The 25,902-nt window shown below is 41.6% G+C and overlaps 1 protein-coding gene across 1 annotated transcript in view; it reads left to right on the top strand.

Annotated features, from left to right (window-relative positions):
- FAM171A2 (family with sequence similarity 171 member A2) overlaps positions 1–25,902 on the top strand; it is a 43,449-nt gene that overhangs the window by 11,473 nt on the left and 6,074 nt on the right. The window contains exons 2-7 of the mRNA XM_042474717.1: positions 14,460–14,687; positions 21,128–21,220; positions 22,243–22,401; positions 22,672–22,848; positions 23,828–23,944; positions 25,062–25,188. Of these exons, the coding sequence (XP_042330651.1) occupies positions 14,460–14,687; positions 21,128–21,220; positions 22,243–22,401; positions 22,672–22,848; positions 23,828–23,944; positions 25,062–25,188 (901 nt within the window). The remainder of the gene's footprint in view (positions 1–14,459; positions 14,688–21,127; positions 21,221–22,242; positions 22,402–22,671; positions 22,849–23,827; positions 23,945–25,061; positions 25,189–25,902) is intronic.

Consider the following 25,902-nt stretch of genomic DNA (forward strand, 5'->3'; position numbering starts at 1 on the left):
GTGTGTGAGAATTGGATATCCCTGAAACCTCTGGCTATGTGGTTCTAAAATGTTCATATTTGGTACTGGCAGCCCTCTATTATTACATAGCACAATTATGGAAGACCAAGAAAGAGGTGTCCTTTGGCCCTTCCCTGTGCTTAAAACCTCCACCTGAGAGGCAGGAAGGTCCTATAGTGTGTGTGTGTGTGTGTGTGTGTGTGTGTACAAATGCAACATTTCTTTATTCTGATGCTGAATTTGAGTGGTCCCATGCCTACCAGCTTCGAATTGAAATACAGCTACCCCAAAATAAGGCAGTGAACAGAAGCAACTACATGTTGCAGGGTATTACGTATCCCTTACAAAAGTGTCTCTGCTTCAGTGCTCTAGTTGTCCTGTTCATCCTTATGAAACTCCCCTTCCCCTTGCAAGCCTGGAGCCCTGAACAAGAGCATTCTTGTTGGGACCTGTGGATATGTTAGAACAGTGCTTCTCAAGCAATCTGACTAGCAGTCCCCCACCCACATTTGCCAGGGACCACCACTTTGAATAGCATTGTGTTAGAACATTTTGTTGTAAAATCCCATTTGTTTTAATTTATAGGGCCCTTTGCTTTGCAGAATTTCTGTAAGTATTTTTCTCTGTGTTATCGTTTCTGCTTTGAGGAAGGAGATCATATTCCATGGCTTCTTAGCACAGAACTCTCATATTTGCTGTATTTGCATTTTGTAACTTTGTCTTCCCCTTTTCTTTGGATGCTTAAACTGTTCATCAAATGGTAGAGTGAAGTTTTCAGTTACTGCAATGTTTGAATTTGGGGACTGATATAAAATTTAACGGCGGGGGTGGGTGGGTGCAGAATTCTTATTGAGGGCAATATCCTCTGTATAACTACAGGGGAGTGGCAAAATTAGGATATTTCCCTCAATAAGAATTCCCCCCCCCCCCCCCGTTAAATTTTATGTCACTCCCCAAATTCAAACATTCACTTTACCATTTGATGTACAGTTTAGGCATCCAAAGAAAAGGGGAAGGCAAAGTTACAAAATGCAAATACAGATATGAGCGTTCTGTGTTTGCTGTATCCCTTCAAGTCATTTCGGAATTATGGCAACCCTAACGTGAACATGTCACCAGATTTTATTGGCAAAATTCGTTCAGAGGGATTTGCTTTCCCCTTTCTTTGAAGCTTAGAGAGTATGACTTGCTCAAGGTCACGCAGTGGGTTTCCATGGCCAAGTAGGAATTTGAACCCATCCCCAATAATGTCAGAGCAGGGTTTATTCTTTTCCCCCCCTACTGCACCAGGACGGAGGGAGATTGTTGTTGTGGTATGCCTTCAAGTTGTTTCCAATTTATGGCAATCCTAAGGCAAACCTATCATAGGATTTTCTTGGCACATTTCTTCAGAGGGGGTTTGCCATTGCCCTCTCTGAGGCTGAGAGAGTGTAACTTGCCCAAGGTCACTCAGCAGGTTTTCATGGCTGAGTTGGGATTCAAACCCTGATTTCCAGAATCATAGTCCAACACTCAAACCACTATGCCACACTGGTCTTTCCCCCAATCTGATGGCATTCCATGTACATTATTGTCATGCTGTAATTCCACCTGCAGAAGTTAGGAAATCTGGGAGTTTGTCTGGCTGTAGCCCATGTAGAGAAGTCCATTCTTAGAATTAGCACTGGAATTCCATTATGGGAATTAGCATGTGTAGAGAGGTGATTCTGATGTTCAGCCCTAAATCTGCTGCACCCAGAAATGCCCTGCAATCCCCAGCTTCCAGGGTGTGAGGCTAAACAGTACACGATTTGTGCAGCCGGACAGTACAAGAATGTATGCTGTTAGTTCAAGTGGGAAAAGATCCTCCAATGAGATCCCAATGGTAACCTCAAATCTCCAATCCTGTGGGCATTTCTCTCCCCCCTCCCCTAACTGCAGAAAACAAGGGAAAGGGAAAGGGAGAAAAAGAAATAAGAATGAGTCAAGAAACCAAGAGATTGACAGAAAGGAAGAAAGGATAAGAAAATAGGACAAGAACAAGAGAAAAACAATTGCCTTCTTTGTTAGTTGAGGACAGAAACTCCTTGTATAATTGAGGAACTAAGAACTTGCTCCTCTCTTTATGGACTGAGAGGTCTACATTGTATGCAGGCATATTTCAGTTAATAAATCCTCTGGCAAAGAATCTTCTTTTCACAAAGTCTATTCATGCCAGACCAGCTCCTCTTTTCTTTGTTGTCCTCTGCCTAGCTGGAAGATTTTTAGCAGCATTGGCACTGGGAGGATGGTGAAGGAGAGTTGGAGAAACACATCTTCAGAGCTTTATCACATGATAAAAGAAAGCCAAAACAGATTAGGAGAGTAGTGGCTTTGTCCATGCCTCTCCACTTGCTGCTATTGAAGCACTTCTGTTTTCTTCCCGAGGGAAGCAGTTGTAAAAGTCTGTCTTTTGTTGCACTGGAAGAATCAATTTTGCAAAAGGCATGCTTTTATGACCATCTCCCTGGGGAAGGAGAACAGAAGTGCTATTACAGCATATGGAGAGGCAAGGAGAAAGCCTCTACTCTCCCAATCCATTTCGTCTTTCTTTTCTCATGTGATAAGGCTATCAGTATCAGGCTGTAGCAATGTGCCTGCAATAAGCAATTCAATAAAATTTAAGTTGGGAAAGAATAAGATTCTACTCTAATTGATCCTTATGGGGCTGTATTTGTCTGCCTGCAACTGGCAAGGTAAACAGCTGCTGCCTCCAGAATCCTTTACTGAGAAAGAATGCAGAGCAAAACAAAGAGAAACAGGGAAGTTAGAGATCAACCTGCCTCACCAGCTGTCCCCTGCATATACAAACAAAAAAAACATATCTGGCCACCAGAATAGAAATCCTAAGAGAAGTAGAGACTCAAGAAAATATATAAATAAAAAATCATCCCTGAATGCATTTTGGAAGAAGCTTTCTCTAGTGCTCTATAGAAGGTTTAAAAACATTTTTAAACAAAAAATTGTGCAAGACTTACCTGACCTGGTTGTTTCATTTTACATATTTGAGATGTGTTACTGGAGAAGAGTGCTGAGGATATCATGGACAGCCAGAAAGACAAATGAATGGGTCCTGGAAGAAATTAAGCCTGAACTCTTCCTGGAAACCAAGATGATTACACTGAGGCTTTGGACACATTTGGTTTCATACTTTGGACACATCATGAGAAGACATGACTCACTAGAAAAGACAATAATGCTAGGAAAGGAAGAGGAAGAGTAGAAAGAGAAGACTTCATATTAAATACACTCTATCAAGGAGCTCATGGCTCTAGGCCTTAGGACCTGAGCAGAACAGCTGAGGACAGAGGGACTTGGAGGTGTCTCATTCACTGGGTTGCCATGAGTTGAGATCGACTTGAGGGAAGGTAACAACAATACAACAACTGCAAACAAACATATTCTTCTTTGTAGGAACCTGTCCCTATTCTTTGTGTGTTACTTCGGCCTCTGGTACCAACATTTCTGTTAAAATAAAGCCCAGGAACATATCTACTTCATTAACTACTTTGTTAACCCCCTACTACTCTGACAGCAGATTACAGGGAGATAATAACCCACAACATCAGAGGTGCAATTACTTGCTCTTCCTCCAATGTGATATATGCCATCCAATACCAGCAATGCCCCTCTACACTCTACATTGAACAAACAGGACAGTCTCTGAGCAAAAGGATTAATGGACACAAATTTGACATTAGAAATGTCAGTATCCAAATATCAGCTGCAGAACATTTCAACCTTCCTGGACATAAAATGGGTGATGTTTATATATTTTTTTCTCTCATCTATTCTTCTTTAAATGTTTCCTTGTTCCTGTTTAAGACCATATTGACAACTGCACAAAATCCTATTTTCTGCTGCAACTTTTATTTTCCTTGTTCATTAGATGCCTACTGTTTATTAGAATAATGCTTATGTTAGATTTTAGCCCCCACCATTCTTCTTCATTGGCTAAGCTGAATAGTGTTGCTGGGATTTATAGTCCTACAGCATCTGGAGGGCCACATGAACCCCATACTGCTTATGGGGACCATTTTCATCTAGGACTGCAACACATGTCCTTGCAAAGCTTTCTGTTATGCATGGCCTTCTGTTATGCATTTCTACATTCATATCAGAGTAGCCCTCCTGAGAGCAATGCGCCCAAATTCAAATGGCCAGAGGCATGGTTTTGAACTTGAGTTTCCCACAGATGACTTTTTGTCCACAGTTATAAATCCACTGAATCAAATTGATGTTACATTAGCCAAAGGTCTAATAAAACATCATCTCAGTGACTATGCGGTTTGGATCTGAGGATTGCCTATCAGTGAATCTATTTCTATCTTTGGGCTGGGGTGTGTGCGGTGGGTGAAGAGAAGCAGGTGCGAGCTTTGGAGAGAATTGATGCTATGCCTGGGGCAAGCAGGGCAGAGGTTGGCAGCCTGGTAGTAATGGTCAGGGAGTGCATTAGGAGGTGACCTGAATTTGGCTGACATGGTGCTGACAGTTGAGGCTAGAGACAAACGGCCCTCTTTTCAGGAGCGAAAGAGGGATCACAGGCGGAGAAGTGCTGCAGATTTCTGAAACATATAAAACCCATCAACACTTAATTGGGAAGAGGCAGCAGTTAGGCAAAAGCAATGTTTGTTTTTCATGGCCATGGAAACCCACTGAGTGGCCTTGGGCAAGTCACATTCTCTCAGCTTCAGTGGACAGTAAAGGCACACACACATACACACCCAAACAAATCTTGCCAAGAAAACTTTGTAATAGTATTGCCTTTATTGTTGTGTGGGTCACCATAAGTTGGAAAGGATTTTTTAAATAGAAAATATACATATAAAAAAAGATATACGTTTAAACACATTAGACACCTATACCTAACATATAACATACACAACATATACACTCTTCTTTCCACATTCACTGGGGTTAGGGGCACAGGACCCCAGTGAATGTGGAAAAATTGCAGCTAACAAAAGCACTATGTTTTTATCTGAGAGAACACCTCTCTAGGAATCTCTAGGACCTCCAGTGCAACTCTGTGGTCAACATCTGCCAGAATTGTGCTGGAGGAGCTACAAATGCCTAGTGGAATGTTCTCTCTAGGAATTTCTAGGTCCTTTCTGGGACCTTTGGTTAAAGTTGACTATAGAGTTGCGCTGGAGGACCTAGTGATTCCTAGAGATAACATATTAATAAAATCTGTGAATAATTGAATCCACAAAAGTCAAATCCGCAAATGTGGAGGAATGAGTACATTACATACTTGTGGGCATCTTAATATACTTACCTATTAACATTTATACTCATTACATACATCTGTTTACTACCTCGTTTTACAACCGATCGTATATAGAGATTGTTACACATCTGATTCATCCAATAGATCCCCACTCTCTATTTTAGGCTTGCCATATCCCGCCAGGGGGCGGGACTTTCCCGGTTTGGGGCAGGTCCGCACGGTCCCGCCCTGGTGGGCCCCCCCCGGGACACACACCACCCACGGACAGACACCAGGCAGGGAAAGGAGCCTCGCCTCTGTTCCCTGCTTGGCCTCCTCCACCGGCGAGGGAGGTGGCCTGGCGCTGCCCCCTTCCCGACTTCTCTGGAGGCTTGGGCCTCCACAGAGGCCGGGAAAGGGAATGGGGGCCACCCGCGATCGCGCGCGATGGTGCGATCGCGGGCGCTCTCCTCCTTCCTTCCTTCCGCGCCTCTAGTGAGGCCCAAGCCTCCACAGAGGCCAGGGAAGGGAGTGGGGGTCACCCGCGGTCGCGCCGATCGCGGGCGCTCTCAACCCTCCTTCCCGGCCTCTATGGAGGCCCAAGCCTCTACCGAGGCCGGGGAAGGGAGTGGGGGCCGGGAGGAGGCTGCTTCCCACCACGGTGATCACCGCGATGAGGAGCAGCCCTTGCATCCTTCCCGGCCTGAGAGGAGGCCGAGGTTTCCTCCCAAGCCGGGAAGGAGCAGGAGGACAAGGTTTTAAAATGTAGGACCTTATAAAAAAAAAGGTCCTACATTTTAAAGCCTTGTCCTACATTTGTCCCGGTTCGGAGCTCCTCAGTTATGGCAACCCTACTATTTTATGACATTCAATTCCTTCAACCTGCCATCTTTCCTCTGTCTCTCCTCTCTAATCATCTTTTCTATTACCTTTCCACTATCCTCCAGTATCTTCCATCTCCTCTCCTATTCACTTAGCTTACTTATCATCCTACCCCTCATTTTATCTCTCTCATTCTCTTACTCCTTCTCCATTAACTTCCCTCTCAGATATCTTTCAAACACTTACTCATACCTTCTACCTACATACAGTATCTTCTCCCTTCTTACTTATAAGTTGGAAAGGTCTTGAAGGCACAGAGCAACAAAACCATCTCAAATTACTTTCAATAACTTTAAAATAGTACCAAGGCCTAAGCGTGCAGCATCCTACTTGAACAGATCAACATGTGTTTCCTTACCTTCTAAGGAGAGACATCCTGAAATTTAAAAATTCCTGGAAGGCATCCTTTTGGAACCGAGAATGCTAATTTCCTTTTAAATGTCCTCATATGAAATTGTCTGGATCTCTGTAGTGATGGAATCATTTGTACATGTTCTTAGATATCACCATTATTATTTTGTATTTTGGAAGTGAGCTGTCAACTGTTTTGTACATGCCCAGAGGAACAGTTCGTTGTGATTATTATGTATTTCCCAGACCCAATTCTCGACTATTGAAAACTGATTCTAGGACTGAGCTCTAATTCACTGAAGTCCTATAAAGCATTGCATTCTGTTATCTTCGAAACTTTATCTTCACTCAAGCATCTATTTATTTCAGTGGCAATTATTGCTGGAGGAAGGGGAGAGTTTATTTTTTGTTGAGACTTTCATATTCTAGGGAGGTACTTTGAGGCTGAGAGAATATAACTTGCCCAGGGTCACCCAGTGGGTTTCATGGCCAAGCCGGGAATCAAACCATAGTCTCCAGAGTTATAGTCCAATGATCAAATTACTATACTAGGCTGGCTCCCAGCAAGTGTTTACGGCACAGTAAGTGGTTTGAGTATTGGACTATGACTCTGGAGACCATGATTCGATTCCCGGCTTGGTTGAGAAATCCACTTGGTAAAATTGGAGAAGTCACACTCTCTCAGCCTTAGAGGACATCAATGGCAAACCCACTCTGAATAAAAATGCCAAGAAAGTCCCATGATAGGTTTGTTGTGGGGCTGTCATAAGTTGGAAGCGACTTGAAGGCACACAACAACAACAAAATGTTGTCAAAGAATATACTGTATACGTATTTGTGGTATGTGGAATCAAAGCCAATAATAGGTAGAGCTGGAACCCAGAGTAGATGGAGTTTGTGCAGCCCTCATATTACAGGTTCCTCAGAGTGGAATGTTTTTAATTCATGTTAGATTAATTAATATATAACTGACTCTTAATATATTGTTCCATACATCCATAAACAGTCAGTTATTTAGCCTATATATATATATATATATATATATATCCAACCAAGATTTTAACTCACTCATAGTTTTGGGCAGTTTTAGTTCATCCTGATTAGTTATTGTCTATAGATTTTGGAATTTTTCTAATGGACCAACACTGCTGACTTTGCTCCAAAACATACTGCAGAAATAATCCAGTTTGAGACCTCTGTAACTGCCCTGGTTCAGTGCTAGGGGACGGTGGGAATTGTAGTTTATTGTGGCACCAAAGCCCTCTGACAGAGAAAGGCTAAATGTCTCACAAAACTACAGTTCCCACATTGAGCCAGGGAAGTTAAAACAGTCTCAAACTGGATTACTTCTACAGTGTGTTTTGGACCAAAGTCTGCATTGTTTTTGGACCTTTGTTTCATTTAGTTGGCTGGACTTGTAGTGATTTCAGTATTTGTGCATGGTTAAAAGGCTTCTCCTTTTACCCATAACTATGCAATGAAAGTGCGACACAGACGCGGAGTGTCTGTGTGCTTTTGCTTCTCTGTCATCACCAACACAACCTGTTCCTCTAGTGAGCAGAGCAACACAGCAAAAAATGTGTGGAAGGGTGAACAAAATGGAGCATTCTGGGGATGTGGGGTACTGTTCTGGCTGGCATCAGCACCATGGTTACCCAGAGGCCTGCTGAAGGATGTGGTTCAGGTCTTCTCTGTGGAGTGGTTCCCATAGTAACACATAGCAAGCCTTGTTGGGGTTTATTTGCATCCATTTTGGTGTCCCCCCCCGTGCTTGCTTTCTGGGCTTAAGTGGATACGTGAAGGGAGGGGTTGTGTTGGAGGACAAATGAGGCCGTTGCCACAGAGACAGGAGAGCGTGCACAGAAGCAATGGAGGTCAAGCTGGCACAAGCATCATTTTGACAGTGGGAGATGGCCAGGTTTTTGGAGGGGGACAGGCCAGGCACAGAGCAAGTACCTCTGTTAGGAGTAAAACGACAGAAGGCTTTTTCTCAAGGCTTTATTGCTAGTGTATTTTTCTAGAAAGCCCTGTGTTCCCTTGTTGTTGTTGTTGTTGTTGTGCCTTCAAGTCATTTCCAACTTATGGCAACCCTGAAACGAGCTTGTCATAGGGCTTTCTTCACAACTTTCTTCAAAGGGGGTTTGCCATTGCCATCCTCTGAGGCTGAGAGAGTGTGACTTGCTCAAGGCCAGCCCCATGGGTTTTTATGGCCGAGCCAGGAATCGAACCCTAGACTCCCAGTGTCCTGGGTCCAAAACGCACTGCAGAAATAATCCAGTTTGAGACTGCTTTAACTGCCCTGTCTCAGTGCTGGGCAATTGTGGGAAATGTAGTTTTGTGAGACATTTAGCCTTCTCTGTGAGAGAGCTCTGATGCCAAAATAAACTACAATTCCTAGAATTCCCTAACATGGAGCCAGGACAGTTAAAGTGGCCTCAAACTGGGTTATTTCTGCAGTGTGTTTTGAACCTTGGTCAAATGCTCAAACCATTGCACCACGCTGGCCCTCAATAAAAGTGTGTGTCTCTATGTGCGTGTTGTGTGCCTCCAAGTCATTTCTGACTTATAGTGACCCTAAGGCTAACCTAACCTAGGGTTTTCTTGGCAAAATTTGTTCAGAGGAGGATTGCCATTGCCATTGCCATCCCCAGAGAATGAGAGTATGTGACTTGCCCAAGGTCACTCAGTGAGTTGCATGGCCGAGTAGGTAATCGAACCCTGGATCTCCAGAGTCACAGTCCAACGTTTAAACCACTGTGCCTTGCTGGTTCCTTCTATATGTCTCCTGGCCATCAGTTTTGAATAAAAGCTCATAGTTTTACCAAGGAGCCTAATACTTTGTACTTTTACAAACTATTCAGTGTAGGTATTACAGAGTCAGCCTATCACTGCTTATACAGGTATACCTCAGTTAACAAATGTGTTGCTGGGCATTCCTTCTTTAACAGAAAATTTGGTATCGGAGACAGAAATAATGTGGGAAGAATAAGGATAAGCTCCTACACCACAAAAAAAGAAGTTCATAGAATCGTAGAGTTGGAAGAGACCACCAGGGCCATCCAGTTCAACATATTTCAGCAAACTTTTGATTCAAAACTAAAAATATGCCCATGTGAAATTAAATAAGTAGATGAAAAGCACCTTGCATAAGTAAACAAAAACATTTTGAAACTTATAGAGACCACTTGAAGGCTTCTTTCAAAACACATTTAGGCATGGCCTATTGTTTCAGAAGCATTCAGTTTCCTTATGATACCCATTTAAGGGGCCAGATTTATAGATCTGTGCTTTTTTTAACATGTTGTGGGGCAGCTGGGGAAGCAGGCTTACATGTTCTACTCTTTTCCTTCTGGTGTGCTGTTTACAGTTCATAAATGCTCAGTAAGGGATTCCAAAAGCAGTTGATGTTTACCTTGTCTGTTTTAGGCAAGCCCAGTAGGATTGGATGGATCGGATGGAACTGAAACCCACTCCTTCTCAACTCAAGCTTTGTTTATTGCATTATTTCCTGCAGACACACTGCTACAATTTGACATTAAAAGCCTGGAGGATACCAGATGCCCTCCTTTTTCCAGGACATGTCCTACAATTCAATCTTCTGTTTAGGAGGAATTCTAAAATGTCCTCCATTTTGAACATGACTAAAAAGCATGAATTTATGTGAGTGTTTTTAGCTTTTATTTTGTAATGTCTTACATTTTACAGTGCCTTGTCCTCCTTTGCAGTTAGGACATCTGGTCAAGCTGCAAGTCCGTGTTTCTCCAGCAGTCCTACACCGCCCTCTTAATGTTGGTGCTGCTAAAAAATCGGTGAGGACAAATAGAAAAGGAGAAAGGGGCTGTATAGGCCTAAATAGCCTTTTGTAAAAAGGTGCTTCATTGTCACAGACTTTAAAGACATAGCCGTATTAGTCTGGAAAATCAGACCTCATGCATCTGAAGAAAATAGCTTTGCATACCGTCAGAGACTTTGGTCCAAAAGACACTGCAGTTTGAGACCACTTTAATTGCTCCAGCTTAATGCTAGGGAATCCTGGGAACTGTAGTTTTGTGAGACATGCTAGGGAATCTTGTCAGAGGTCTCTGGTGCCACAATAAACTACAGTTCACAGGATTCTGTAGTACTGAGCTAAGGCAGTTAAAAGTGGTCTCAAACAGAATTATTTATGCAGTGTTTTGGACCTTTGTTAACAGTTTACTTTAGACTGAGATGGGGTATTAATAATCCATGGTGTAGGTTAAGGGCTCTTCTCTCCCAATCTGAACAACAACATAATGGGCTTTGGCACAAAGTCCATCCTTTACAGATCTTGGCAGATCACTACCATTTGTTTGTGTAAAAAGGAGGGAGCGGGGATTCCTGTGACACTTTTAAGACTAACCATTCTATTTTAGTATGAATGTTTGTGGAGTGCAATCTACTTCCTCGTATATATTGATGGAGTATAATATTAAAACCTCATGTATGCACTTGTTACACATATACATAGCTGCAGGAGTAGGATTTGAGTGATATTTATTTGTGTCTCAGCTTCTGCGTAGGAGTGAGCAGCAGAGGTGCACAAATGGAGACTTTATGGAGCCCTGCCATTGTTTATGGTGGGGGAAAGGGGCCCAAGAGCACATTGTCACTGTTTGAAAGTCCTGTTGCCAACAGAGTGGAAGACAGAACAAAAGACCCAGGCAGCTTATCTTCAGGCCAGATGGTAAAAAAGCAACTGTGTGTGCTGGGGGCATTGCTTTACTGTTCTTGTTGTTGTGTGCCTTTAAGTTGTTTCAGACTTATGGTGATCCTAATGTGAATCTATCCTAGGGCTTTCTTGGCAGGATTTGTGCAGAGGAGGTTTGCCTTTGTCTTCCTCTGAGGCTGAGAGTGTGCGACTTGCCCAAAGTCACTCAGTGGGCTTACATGGCCAAGCAGGGATTTGAACCCTGGTCTCCAAAGTCATAGTTCAGTGCTTGCTTCTCCTGCCTAAACCTACTAGGCTGTCTGTCCTCTGTCTAACTTCATCACCAGACCTGCTCTTGGTTCTGCCCATTAATCCATAGATCTCTGTCTAGATCAGAGATGAGCAACTGTGGGAGGCTAGGAGGCCACATTAGCCACCTAATAGACCTTGGGGAGTGGGGGAAAAAACCCAAATGTGTTCCCCCAAATGCCTCCAAGTGCCCCCTAGGGTTGGGGGGGTCTCCCTGGGGTATTTTGCCCCCCCCCCCCCCCCCGACATCTATTTTTCAAAACAGGACATGACCAGAAATGATCTCCAGCTTATTTGGTTTTTTAAAAAGGCCTCATCTTGGCCTTAAAATCACAGTGCCTCCATCCTCTATATGGCATTGGGGGCAATTTAATTTTGGAGGGCATTTTTTTACCCCTGGGGCCCTGAGTGCCACAAAACAGTCTAAAGTGGGCTGCTTGCATCCAGTAGGCCACATTTTGCCCACCTAGAACCAGAGACATATTTGAGGAGGCCATCAGCAAAGTACCCTTCCACAGCTCCTTTAGAGCCCATCCCCACCCTCCAAAGCTTACCAGAGATTGGGCAGTTCTGGGTAACAGTAGGGACAGGCAGTGTGGAAATTGAAATAGTGCAGTTCCGGCTGCTCAGTACTATCTCAGCCGGTACAGGAAAGAGAAGCACTAGGCCAGACAACTCCAGCAACCTCTTTGTTCATTATTTCCAGTTGCTCAGAGTCCTGGCTCAGTAGAGTAATGTAGTGATTTGAGTGTTGGATTAAGAGTCAGGAGACCATGGGTTGCTTGCCAGCTCAGCCATTAAACCCACTGGGTAACCTTGGGCAAGTCACATGCTCTCAGCCGCAGGAGGAGGCAATGGCAAACCTCCTCTGAACAAATCTTGTCAAGAAAACCATGTGATAATGCCCTAGGGTTGCCTTAAGATGGAAAAGTATGATTGTGATTAAGATTCAGATTCCTTGGAGATAGTGAAGGTGGTGGCAATGACATTCAATTCTCCTGGCACTTCTTTGTTCAACAGGAGTGGGCAACTCTGAGAGGATATGGGCAACACTGGCTCCCTAGGAGAGGACACACACACACATATACACATACTCAATTTTCCCCCAGTGCCCAGGGGGCAGTGAAGACATTCTCACTATTATAGGTGCAGCAAGCACACACACACACAGAATGGCTGTACTTTAGTCAGCATGAATATGAGGATTTGATCCACATATACCAGATCTTCCAAGCAGCTCTTGATGAAGGGTGGCGGCAGCAGAGACTTCCCTCCAGCTGGAGCTTTTTTGTCACCAGGGAACTGAGTTCCAAAGCCAAGTGGACTGGAATCAACCTCTCTGTAAAGATATTCTTTCCATTTGCACGCAGGGTGGGAAGAAAATTTCAGGCAGGCAGCCAGCAGAGAAGATTTTTGCCATGTGTGACCAGCTCTCATCTTTGCGTGATGTTGCTGGAATGAATTGGGGTGCCGAGAGCCAGCATGACTTGACCTGCAGGGGACTGAATAGCGACAGTTAAAGGAGTGGGAAATATAATGAGACAAACCTGGAGCTAGAATGAAAGAGCACAGTATTCCTGAATCACTGAGTGTCATACAAGACACAATGGAATCTCTTCTTTGATTTCCTCTTAGGAGCCCTTCTTTCTGACTTGGCTTTGCTTTTCCAGTTCTCCTGGGTCTAATGTGCATTTTCCATTAATGTGTGTTGGATTATGCTGAGGTTATCTTTCAGTCTCTGAAATAAATGGATGGCTTTAAGGATTCATGATAATGCTTGCCATCTATTGAGTTTCATCATTTCAATGACAGAGGAGCAGATATTTTCTCATCAGTGGTATCAGGGGACTCACACAATTTTTTTTTACTTCACTTTACCTACCCTTTTAGACTTGTAGTCGTTCTTAATTTGTTCAGGTCCAGTCCGGGAATTGGGGGGAGAGGCATGATCTTATTTTGGTGTAAATAGGTAATTGGTAAATACCAGTCTTTCCTCTGTGTAGTGCATGGGACAGTACTTGTCTCTTTTGAACTCTTGTGCATAATAAGAGAAGACCTTTTCCCTCTTCCAATGCAAAATTACTTCTTTCATATGAGGATCCACACATATGTAAACCATTGTCTAAGCTGTTGTAATATTCTGAAACATTCACTCTTAACTGTGCAGAGAGGGAGTGTCAGTCATAATAAGTTAAAAATCAGGCAGCTGCAATGAGGGATGGGAGTGGCTGGATTGCTATAAGAAAAACCACTATGTAGTAGGGCTTAGAAAAATAGGATGGAAAGAATATTGATTATTATTCATTCCTATATTTTTTTAAATGGCTTTCTAATAGCTGGGAAACCTGGTTAAAAAAATAATAGACCAGTGAGAATTTTGCACAACTTTCTTGTAGTATGCAAACAACACAAAAGATGAATTATTCAGATGAGAGAAAAACATGCCCCCCCCCCAAGAAGATACTTGTTTTTCTCCACAGAATAATTCTACACCAACATTTTGGGACATTTGGGTATGGGGAGATAAATATTTGTTTTCTCCCACAACATGTGGGAAACCACTGTAATTATTCATCTTTGCATGAGAACAAAATAGTCAAGGATTTGCAACCCTATAGGAAACAGTAATGAAGGATATGATATTTGCAAAAGTAAATAAAGGTGGTGAAGTTCTGCCTCAGGGTAGCAAAGTAAGAACAGGGTACCAAGGAACTAAAGTGTCACTAGAGTGTAGACCAAGCAAGAAGGAGTGGAGGAAAAAAGTAAGGCATGGAAGCCATAAATGTGGGGGGTGGGGGTGGTGTTGAATACTGTACTCATTATTTTTAACCAGCCATATCTTTAATTGATGAGTTCTAGCTGAATGGAATATGGCATTATGAAAGTCAAGCAAGGTAGGAAAGGAACGTAGGGACCAGAACCATCTGGATCAAAGGGGCCAAGGGTCATCCTGGAGCAACAGTCAACCTCACATAATTTAATTGTTTCTTTCTTTTGTCTTTCTCTCCCTCCTTCCTACAGAGGTGGTGATCAAGGTCCAGGTTTATGAGAATGGCGACTTGTCCCCTTTGCCTCAAGCAGCTGTGGAAGTATATGGCAACCAGACATCTCTGGCTTCAGGCACCACTGACCAAGAGGGTGTTAGCATGCTCCCCATCAGCTATCGCCTGGGCACCTGGGTCCTCGTCACGGCCTCCAAGCGTGGCTTTGTTACGAACTCTGTTCCTTGGCGTGTCAACAAACTGCCATGTGAGTTGTGCCTTGTTGTGGGTCTAGGACATCCAGACTCAGAGGAGTGGGGTGGGCATGTCATGTGGAGGAGCAGCTGCAAAGGATAGAATATTTTTTATTAGGATATCTTCCACAAATATCCAATGGTGTTTATTTAGGTAGAATGAGAAAGTGACTTGTTTTTCCTGTACAGAATACTTCATGCATGTTTTAAACAAACTTTCTGGTGGATAATGGCATGACACCAAAACTTTACTATGGTTTCTCAGCATTGAATAGCACCACTTACCAAATAAAAATCTCACGTGTGTGTGTGTGTGTGTATGCACACTTATACCAAATACATAATATTAAAACATATTAATTTCTCAGCATCCTTCTTCTCCCACAATGGCCCACCGGATGCCTATGAGAAGCTCATAAGCAGGTGAAGAGATCAGTATGTTTCTCCTTTGATGTTGCCACTCCAGCACTTGTTATTTTGTGGCATATAGCCTTTGAACTTGGAAGTTTTCATGTATCCATAATGACTAGTAGCCATTGATATACATAGTCTCCAGGAACTTGTCCAACTTCCTTCTAAAGCTATTTTAAATTAATGCAGGTTGAATATTCCTTATCCAGAATTCTGAAATCTGAAACATTCCAAACTCCAAAATTGTGTGCATAGGTGGCTGAGATAGTGACACCTTTGCTTTCTGATGGTTCGGTGTACACAAACATTTAATTTCAGACTTTATATATATAAGGTGGTATACAAAATATAAATGAATTTAGTGTTTAGATTTGAGTCTCATCTCCAAGCTATTATGTCTATGCATATATTCCAAAATCCCAAATACTTCTGGTTCCAAGCATTTCAGATAAGGGAGACTCAACTTGTATTAATATAACAGGGATAGAAGGTGTAGTTTTTCATATTGTTCTTTGATATATAAGTGTTGGTCAGGTAGTTGACTTGAGAAGTAAAATTTTGTATGACTAGACCTGTTGCATACTTAGCTGCATGCCATTTGTTGCTGGAGGTACTGGCATTCCTGCTGTTGACCTAACTTGCACTTTTGTTGCATTGGGTGTTCTGTAAGGAATGTTGTTGTCCCTGGACCTATGTGCATTTGAGGGTGCTTCATTTGAGGGGAAGTCTATATTCTGGACCCCGCCCCCTGCATAAGAGGAAATCACATATGCTTGCACCTCATTGAAAATAATAGGATGTGTGCATCCAGCACGGTGCATGTGCCATTCATTAAGTTCTACTGCATCTCCAGCATATGCTGAAAGCCACGGAAGTGAAGCTTGCGTATGGCACAGGCTCACTGTACTTGTCTGATGTTTAAGGTCTGCAAGAGGGCCCTCTGTATTCCATTGCGGGAGGATGTAGGAGAGGGCCTTTTCTGCTATGGCACCCCAGTTATGGAACACTTGGTGCCTTAATGACAGCAATGCTGGCGCCAATCAGGCCTCCAAGTTCCCTTGCAGGCCTGATAGGCACAGCATTGTTGTCATTAAGGCACCAAGTGAAAACCTGGTTGTTCACCAAAGCTTTTGAAACCCAATCAGTTTTACACAAACCACTATGTGGTTTTAAATGGTTTAAAACTATTTTAACTGATTTTAACATTTCTTTATAACTTGTTATTTTGTTTAATGTATTTTGGACTTTTAAAACAATTTTACACTATTTTAAATTTGTCAGATTGGTTTTATTGCATTCCATCCTGATATCTCTAGACAGAGGGTAGAGTATATATTCTTTAAAAAATCAAAATCATGTGTCTGCAGGGTATGTGTCAGATATGTAAACTGAAAGTATATCAATTTCCTTCCAACCCACACTATGCTTCCACTTAAACACAAAATCATCCCCCAGTATTCTCTGTGTCAAAAAAAGATAAGTAAACACACACATACATCCATATGTGTCTCTCTCTCTCTCTCTTGGTTGCTTGCCTCCTGTCCTGTTTCCTGCCTACAGGGAGAAAGTATTGATAGTCTTGTGCTAGCTATAACTTTTACTTCCAAACCCCAGGGTGAGTCAATGAAGTGACCTTATTAACCAGTGTCAGCCTATTGTTGCCAATGTGCTCTAAGTGTCCACATATGGTCTGTGCTCTATTCGAGGGGAATTACTGCCAATCTTATCATGTAAATCCAAAATGGTAGAATCATTTCATTGCAATCAATTCTTCTAGCCATTGTGCTTCCAGGTCATTTGCTTTGAGCTGGGAGAAATGCTTGAAGCAACAGCAACATCTGAGGCAAAAGTGTGCTGATTTTAAATTCCCATTTTCCATCACACTCCTTTTAGAATCATAGATTTGAGACTAGGTTGAACCATGAGGTCAGCTGCTTGAAGCAAGATCATTGGCCATGACAATCCTTTCTTCCCCATACAATCCCCACTCCAGACAGCTTAACCTGCATTACATTTGGAATAATATTGTGATGGAAGCTGAGAACATGATGAGTTTGGAGTCAAAGGTGGCAGGATTTCAGGGAAATGCCTAAGAGTGCCTACTGTGACTTGATTGAAATTTTAATCACCTCTCACTCACCCCATGCTCAATCTCACAGCTATTTAAAGAGTGTGACTCATATAAACTGGCCCTACCATTCGACCAAATGAAATACTGTAGTTGCTTAAGGCAGCAGATGCTGTACAGTTATGGCAGCCCCCTGATCTCTAGTTAGTCCATACTCTTTAAGATAGAATACCCCAGTGGCAGTTAAGCTTCCTTTTTGTTATTCTAGGAGGCTGGCTGGATATCACTTCTTCCCAGCATGTCACAGAGACCATGGTTGGAAACAACTCTTGGCTGAGCTAGTTACAGAGAGGTAGCTGGCCCAAGCCATGAACTCCTTCAGACATTTCATGCATATGTCTGTATGCGTGTATATGTTGTTGAACTCACATGACATGTGTTGATGCTGGTGCATTGCAGCATTTGTTTCAGCAGATAGCTAACAGTGCCAGTCAGAGTAGTGAGTGACCAGTGGTAAGGTGTAGGAAGACAGATCTTTGCGTGTTATGCCATCTGTCCTTGATCTCTTAAGCTATTCCCAAGTGCAAGAGAAAATGCAGCTATTGCTAGTGTTCAAATGAGATTCAACCCATCAGTCATTTTGTGCAGGTAGAATGGGCTCTTAAAATCCGTCACCCCAGCAGCCAAATATATAAAGCTGGCTCTTCTGTGAATATACTAAAAGACTAGTAATCTCTTAGACTAACCAATTTTATCATTGCTGGACAGTTAGATTATGTGCTTATTTAAAATTTTTTACCAGAGAGGGTCAGCCTCCCAGAAATTTAATCTATCTTCATTCTTTCTTCCCTTCTCTGAAACCTTGTGATTTTGGGGCACCCAGGATTCATTTTCCCCATTCTTACAGTGCTGTTCCTCATGAGCATCCCATGCCTAGACAGTTCAAGAAGCAATGTAGTGAAACAATTCAGATTGCTCCAGCAACATGCCAAAGGGAAATGCAAGTCTGAGCTGTCTCTGAAACCACTAGCCAGTAAGGTCTGTGAGAATAATCTCTTGTCCCCAAATGTGGAAAATACTGTGTCAAATTAATTCTTGGATTTAGAGACTAAACCTCTCAGTGGCCTGTTAAATGTTTAAATCAAGGAGTTTCTATGCAGTTCCATATTTGCTGGGGCATGGCGTAATAGGCACACTTGTTTTACATTAAGCAGACTTGAGTATCATAGTATTACAATGAGTAAGTCATAAGAGTCAATGGTTTCCCCTGGAGTCTGGTTTATTACTTTACCGAAAGATATATATAAAAGAATTAAATTCAAAATAGTTTCCTACTACCCAGAATGAACACTGTCACATTCTGTTGCCAGGAAATATTTTTTATTGTTGCTATATATCTTGCTCTCTTCCCTGAATACTAAAATGTTCCAGATTTTAAAACTGTTTTCAGCAGACAGATTTGTGAGATCAAGTTACCATGTAAGACTGGTAACTTGATCATTGTGTAAAAACACTGTTTTTAATCTGTAGTTTTACCTTGTTTTTACCTTGCTTTTACTTTCTTTTATTCTGTATCCCCTTTTTACCTGTGCTGGTCTATGACTGTAATAAAGATGAACTGAATATGTAAGACTGAAATAATGGCCCTTTCCTCATCCTTACACCATCTTATAGCATTATACCAGTCTTCTCCAACCCATCATCCTCCATATAGGTTAGACTAAAACCTCTCTCAGCCCCTGCTCTGGGGTGGTGGTGGGAGCTCTAGGTTGATACTTTTGCAGGGTGCTGACTTGGGGAAAAGACTGGTATGCACTGAGAGCAAACTCATCATCTTAATATGGATTGTTTGATTGATCAAATGGTGCCAACCACACACAGCAAGGAGGTATCAGCAGACTTGTGGGAACCCCAGGGTTTGCAGAAGTATAAAAAATCAATAGGAAACACCATGTAGTAGGTCTGGGCAGGGGCAGGGGTTACTCATAACTGCCCAGAACTGATCCTGCTCAGTGGATATGGAACGTTTACGGTTAGATTTAATCACAATTAGATTTAATTTATATATCCAAAGTTTGTTAAGATTTGCACTGGATGATGCACTTCATGATGGACTGGAATTATTGGAGCAGTGTAATCAGTAATTATTACATGTAAGATCAGTATTTCCAATCCATCATTAATATTTCCATTAAGCTCCCCCGCCCACTAAATTGGACCTGTACTGTTAATAAATTAATAAGTAATTCATTTACCAGTGATAGAGTCATCATTTGCAGGGTGAGATGGAAAAGGGAAAGCAAGCAAACTCTTCCTACTAATAAATTATTCATAAGCAAGATGGACACATATGACTGTTCATTTCAAACATCACATCAAGCCTTGCTTATAGAAACTGAACTTCAATTTGATGTGATCTCTTAACTAATAAACTGGTCTTGCCAACAAACCAGAATTGGAAACCATGACCTAGAGTTTTCCCCTATGTGTTTTGTGCTAATTGTAAACCACCTGGTATTGTACACAGAGACATAGGGTATGTGTGTCTGGGGGATCATTCCCACTACGATTTAAAGAGAATCACTGATCGGATTATGTGACCGTTGTTCCCATTTGAAACTAGTTCCAATCCTTATTCGATCGATTTCTGTTGTGATAAAACGAGGCAAATGCAAAAAAAAAAAAAAAAAACACCTTTTTTTTTCAGGCACTATAGTTTCCTAGTGGTTCTTTTGAACAGAATCGATTCTTAAGTGTGTTCAACAAGTGGGAACAACAGATATGAATCACATCATTGTGGAGGGGAGGGACTAATGGCAGAGGGGTGTTTACCATCCCTCCTCAGTTTTTCATAGATCCACCATTCTTCTCCCCCCAGCGCTGCCTTTGTACTTGTGGAGTGACTTGTGGGTGCATTATTATTATTATTATTATTATTATTATTATTATTATTATTATTATTATTTAAATAAAATTGATAGAAGATTTGAATCATTGATTTTGCAACTACTTACAATCAGTGAAGCAAGTAGTTGCAAAACCAATTAATCGAACCTTCCATCAATTTTAAAAAAGTAAAATTGATAGAAGATTTGATTCATTAGTTTTGCAACTGCTTGTCTCACTGATTGCAAGTAGTTGCAAAATCAATTGAATCTATCAATTTTACTTTTTAACAATATAATTCCTAAGCCAGGCTGCCCAGCCTGCTGCTTATATCACTGATGATGCACAGATGATTGACATGCATTTTGAAGCAGTGCAAACTAGTGGGGACAACAATCGTGCCAAAAAAGGAGCAATTACAAGGGGATAATGAAAAGATCTGCTTTCATAGTGGGAACGATGGAGCTTTTCAAATCGATTTACCAACATGGAGTGAAGGCAAATTGCACACCAGTTTAAACGTAAGTGGCAATGAGCCCTGTGTGTCTGAGTTTGACATGTTTGAATTTGTAAGTTAGTGTTTTTCTCTGGAAGTTACTCCACGCAGATACAGGAGTACTGACCAGATAGAAAATGAAAAGACAGAAGCAGTACACAGGAAGACTGCTTGTTGTAAATTTGATAGCTCCAGCCAATGTTTGTGTTCTAAACTAGTGTTGTGCAAACTCAGGATTTCTAATATTTATTTCCTGGAAAGTATTTTTTTTCTTGTCTTAAAAAAGTAGGGACTGTATAAATACGCAACAGTCTGGTAGTTCAAAATGTTCAATAAATTCAATTACAGCAAAAGATGAGAGGATCATGATCTAGAGCAATATACACATCACATTTTTCCAACTTTTTTCAGCAGCTGCCTCCAACAGAACCCCACAAATTCCCATGGTACTTTCAAGGAGTTGTTTCTCTAAAGCCACCCTATCTTCTCAATATAATACAACAATTCCAAAGAATTTTAAGTAACCTGATTCATCCACTCATTCTCTCTCCCTCTCCCTGTTTCTTTTTCCCCCGGTCAATTTCACTTTGCAGTGTATGCTTCTGTCAGCCTCTATCTGCTCCCAGAACGTCCTGCAACACTCATCCTCTATGATGACCTGGTGCAGATCCTTCTTGGTTCTCCAGGTAAGACCAAGCTGCAAAAAATAAGAGATATCTGATAGATACCCAAGAGGCAGCTTAGCATGTCAGAATGGATCCAGTATTCCTCTTCAAGAATGGGCACCTCACACAGCTATAGCAACCTTCTGACAGCAGGGGAGGTAGGATTTGGTTAAGACTGTAGAGCATCTTTCTGTACCTGCTCGCCTTTCTCTGTGTGCATTTCTCTGGCAAGTAAAAATCAAGGATAATGAAGGACAATAGTGATGTCAGCTTACTTACTTTTTGAAGGGTTCTAACAACCTGTACAGAAGAAACTTTTGTTAGTCTCAAGGGGCACAATTTGCCTCGTTAAAGGTGAAAGCACATTCCAGATACAGGCATCTTCAGGCTAGAGCAGAACTATTCAAAATGGTAGTCCATGGACCAGTGCCTTTCCCTGAGCCATTGGCTGCCTATTTATGGTTAATTGCTAGGAAAGAAAGAAACAAGTGTAGTCACATAGGAGCACATAGGGGAGAGTAACCACTGTTTCCCCCACATCAGATATCTTGAGATGCACTGAGCTAGAACAAAGCTTCACAAGCTTTCTTTGACTGTAGGATGGCCTTGTAAGCCCAGGGATTAGCTTCATCCATACACTTGCAAGCCTGTCTAGATAGACATAAGGCTAAAAACTCAGATTCTGAGATGACAAATCTATGCAGTATAAAATTCCTCACCTTTTCTTCAAGCAGTTTTGGTAGTCCCCTGGTTTCAAGACAGAATGTAACTTCATTTGACAGCTGGTTTTGTACTGGAACTCTCCAGATCATATCCAAATATATTGAAGACACTAACTCATGGTTAATGAATGGTCAGTGAAAAGCAGTTTACATATCTTCAGAGATCCTTTCCTATATTATTGCAACACAATATATTATAGTATGTACAAGAGCTGAGACCTAGTATTGAAAGCAGAATCTGATCCTTCACATTGCTGTATCCTGTGGTATTTTTGAGTAATGCCCAATTGAGTTAAAAGGAGAAATTCTTTATTGTTGCAGGAGCTAAGAGCCAACCGTGGGCACAGTTCCAGCGCAAATCCGCCCGCCTGCCCCGCAGCTCCACGTATAGTCAGCTGTCAGCCTCTCTGACCGCTGCCAGCAGTGGGCCAGACATGAGGGGATTCCCATCTTTCATCGGGGCTGAAAGCAATGGAAGTGGTAAGGCACTGTAGTCAGCATTTGTGTGAAAAGTGGTCAGGATCAAATACTAGGGTCTGTGGATTGGGATATAGACCTGCTATAGTACAGGGTGATGTGGTCAGCCTTTGGTAACAGATCTGGAGACATCAAATGACTACTTTATGGGTTATAATGTTCATATCTGAATATTGTAATGTTGTCATCACTGGTAGTAGGAATAACTTTTCAATGTTCTGTCTCTAGCATCAAAATCATCTCTGTGTTTCCTGCCTTTTTGTCTTTCCATAGGCAATAACACCTGGTTGGAGTTGGTGCCCATTGTTGCAGTCAGTGTTCACCTTTTCACTGGCAATGGGACAGAGATCCAGCTCTCAGACTCGGTCCATCTGTCTATACCACTACCTCCGGACACAGCTGCTGCAACTACCACCAGTGTACCAGCCTGGCGCTTTGACCTCAAGAGCGGTCAGTGGGTGTGGTGCCCTGGGAATCTATTAATATACTTTAACTGCTTGATCATGGTTCTATTCTATAATTACAAGCATACAAAGCAAGGATTAATATTGCTTTGTTTGGCTAATGCTATGAACACAGAAATAGTCTGTAACCCTGCTTTCATCCACTGGGAGAGGTGGGGAAACACAAATTAATAATAATAATAATAATAATAATAATAATAATAATAATTATTATTATTATTATTATTATTATTATTATTAAATGGGCAGGAGGTACCATAGCTAGTTTCAGAACTGAAGCATCTCTTCTTTGGCTTATGAATCTAGCCACTCTTCAGGCCCATAAAACCACCAAAGTGCTTATAAAAAAATATACCATTAGTGGGACTGAGGCAGGCAGCATGTCTGCTGATGAAAGCCTGGAGTGAAGGGACAGTTCTCCCAGGAGGAAGCTCTTGTTGATAATGAAAGTATTATGAGTTCGCTGCTGGATTTGTGTTTCAGCTGTTGAGTCTCTCACATCATCCTTTCCAGTTTAGGACTACCTATCATTCATCACTAAAAGATTATTTCAGTAGGGACATACAAAACCCCCTGGCACCTAAGCTGCTTGCTCCAGTTTGAGCAGCATAAGTGAAGTGCTCTGTCAAAACTTCTGCTCCTGTTCACACTGAAGCAAGAGATTTAATAAAGCTTTTTTTGAATTGAGGAGAAAGGTAAGGAGTGTCTAATTGGAACAGGATGATTCTACAGGATCAGGACTGGCTCTGCGAACCACCTTGGACATGCACATCAGTTTCCTCTTTCTGTTCCCCTGTTCCTCCTGTACAATAATGTTAAATAGGGCCATGATCCAGAGCAGCTTGCTCTGTAGCTGCTATCTGCAGTATACCTAGATTGTGATGATATATTTTCATGTTAGGATTAGCAAATGAATGTTCTTCCTTTGGGCAGCACGTTGATTCAGTTTTTCTCTCTTTTCTTAGGTCTGTGGATCCGGAATGGGACTGGCCTTATTCGTAAGGAGGGGAACCAGCTTTACTGGACATTTGTCTCTCCACAGCTGGGTTATTGGGCAGCTGCCATGTTGTCTCCAACAAATGGTAAGATCACCACTACCTAAATTTCTGGCAGACTTTGGCTGGGGAACCATCAAGAAACCTGTTAGAGATCTGTAAATGCACATTTTCTGTATATATCTAGCAAATGTTTGAAGTGGGATATTATATGGGTTATGATTGCCTGAAAAATAAGTTTGTCTGAGTGTGTGTGGGGTGTGTTCTCCATAACTATCACAGTCAGTATGCACAAATCTGATCTGCCATGGACAACAAAAATGACAAAAATGGTATAATAAAAGGAAGATACAAAAATAAATTAATCTCCACTTAAGAGGCTTAAGGAAAAGCATAAAGGAATATGAAGAATAACATATTCTAGACTTAAAGTTTGTTGTAAAATAGTGAACTTATATTGTACTGATTTGAAATTTTAAAATAGTTTCATCATTTGGTATATCAATAAAAAGAAAATTAGCAAATTCATAAATGTCACTTTTATGTAACAGTTACAGTTACTATACAGTTCCTACAACCTTACATTCTAATTTTCCAAAAATGGTCTCATAATTGAAATTAGAAAATGTTGGATTGGAACTTTATTTTAAAAAAAAAAAAAGAATAGCCTTGGACTGGTAGTTTGGTCTTTTTGTAAACTGAATTCAGTGATTGTTTTAAAAGATTGCCTGTCTCTGTGTATACTTCCATGCACATTAAGTTCTTCAATAGATGCCCCATGTGTATGCCTTCATATGGGGCAAGGTTGATGGGTGGAACAAGGAGGAACCCCTTTGTGATGGCACTCCAATTATAGAATGCTCTCCCAAAGAGCCTCACACACACTTTGCTGTTATGTGTGTGCCAGGCCAAAAAACCTCACAAAAAACTGTTTCTTTCCCCCAAATATTTTTTGGGTTTTGTTGTTGCTGTTTTTTGCTGCTTAGGTTTTGCTGCCTTATTTCTTATGGTTTTCCAGGGTGTTTAAAGTTATATATATTTTCATGGCTATTTATTGAGATTCTTATTATTATCGTTATTAAAGTGCATTATATAAATACGTATGGTAGATAAAGAAATACATAGAGTTTCCAAGTTATGGGAAATGTGAGAGATAGGGGCAGTGTCCCAAACTGTTCTGTCTTAAGAGTTACTTTCTTTGCAGGGCTTGGGAGTACAATAGTTGGCATTAAAGACATCGCCACTTACCATACCATCTTCCTGCTCACTATCCTGGGTGCCCTGGCATTGCTCGTCCTCATTTTGCTTTGCCTACTTATCTACTACTGCAGGTGAGTGCCATTGGTGTCTCTCCTCTCCCACTCCCACCATCTCCAGCACCATTCCTATCTCTAAAGGGATGGAGAAAAGCCTGAGGCCCGTCTGGACCTTGGTGGGCTCCTGACTCTCTGCTGCACCCTTAAACCTCCTTGTAGTGGCCTTTTTAAAAACAGGATGATAAATTTGAAATCATTTCCAGGTTTGTTTGTTTTTAAAACTCCCCCAGCACTGGGAGGCCAGAAACATTTTCTCCACCCCTGCTTAAAATATTCCATCACTTTTCTTTTAAAGCTCATCCTCACTATGATTAGAAAGGTTTCCATATTGTATTTTTATTTTATTTCATGTTAGTTTTAGATTGTTTATATGAGTGCCTGTCACTGGGATAATCAACAATTTGGTCAGGGAGATGAGTTCAAGTTCCATGTCCTGCCACAAACACTGTGTGACTCTTTGTTCCATATTATTAAAACTGGAATAACAAAATCATTCTTGGTAGTATTATTGGTGGGAATTGGAGCAATCACAGTTTGTTTGACAGAGCGTTTTACTTTTCAATCAGTTGTAGCCAGTCTGGGCATGCAGAAAAAGCAGCTGAGAAGAGGATTGCAGGAATAGTCTCTGGAATTTGACAGCTGTTGCAAGCACTTTTACATCAGTTGCAGCAAAATGTCAGGCAGCCTTTGTGGGTGATTAGTCATGGATCAGTTCCTTTCCCCTCTCTT

Source organism: Sceloporus undulatus, chromosome 6 (assembly GCF_019175285.1).
Source record: "Sceloporus undulatus isolate JIND9_A2432 ecotype Alabama chromosome 6, SceUnd_v1.1, whole genome shotgun sequence".
NCBI lineage: Eukaryota > Metazoa > Chordata > Lepidosauria > Squamata > Phrynosomatidae > Sceloporus > Sceloporus undulatus.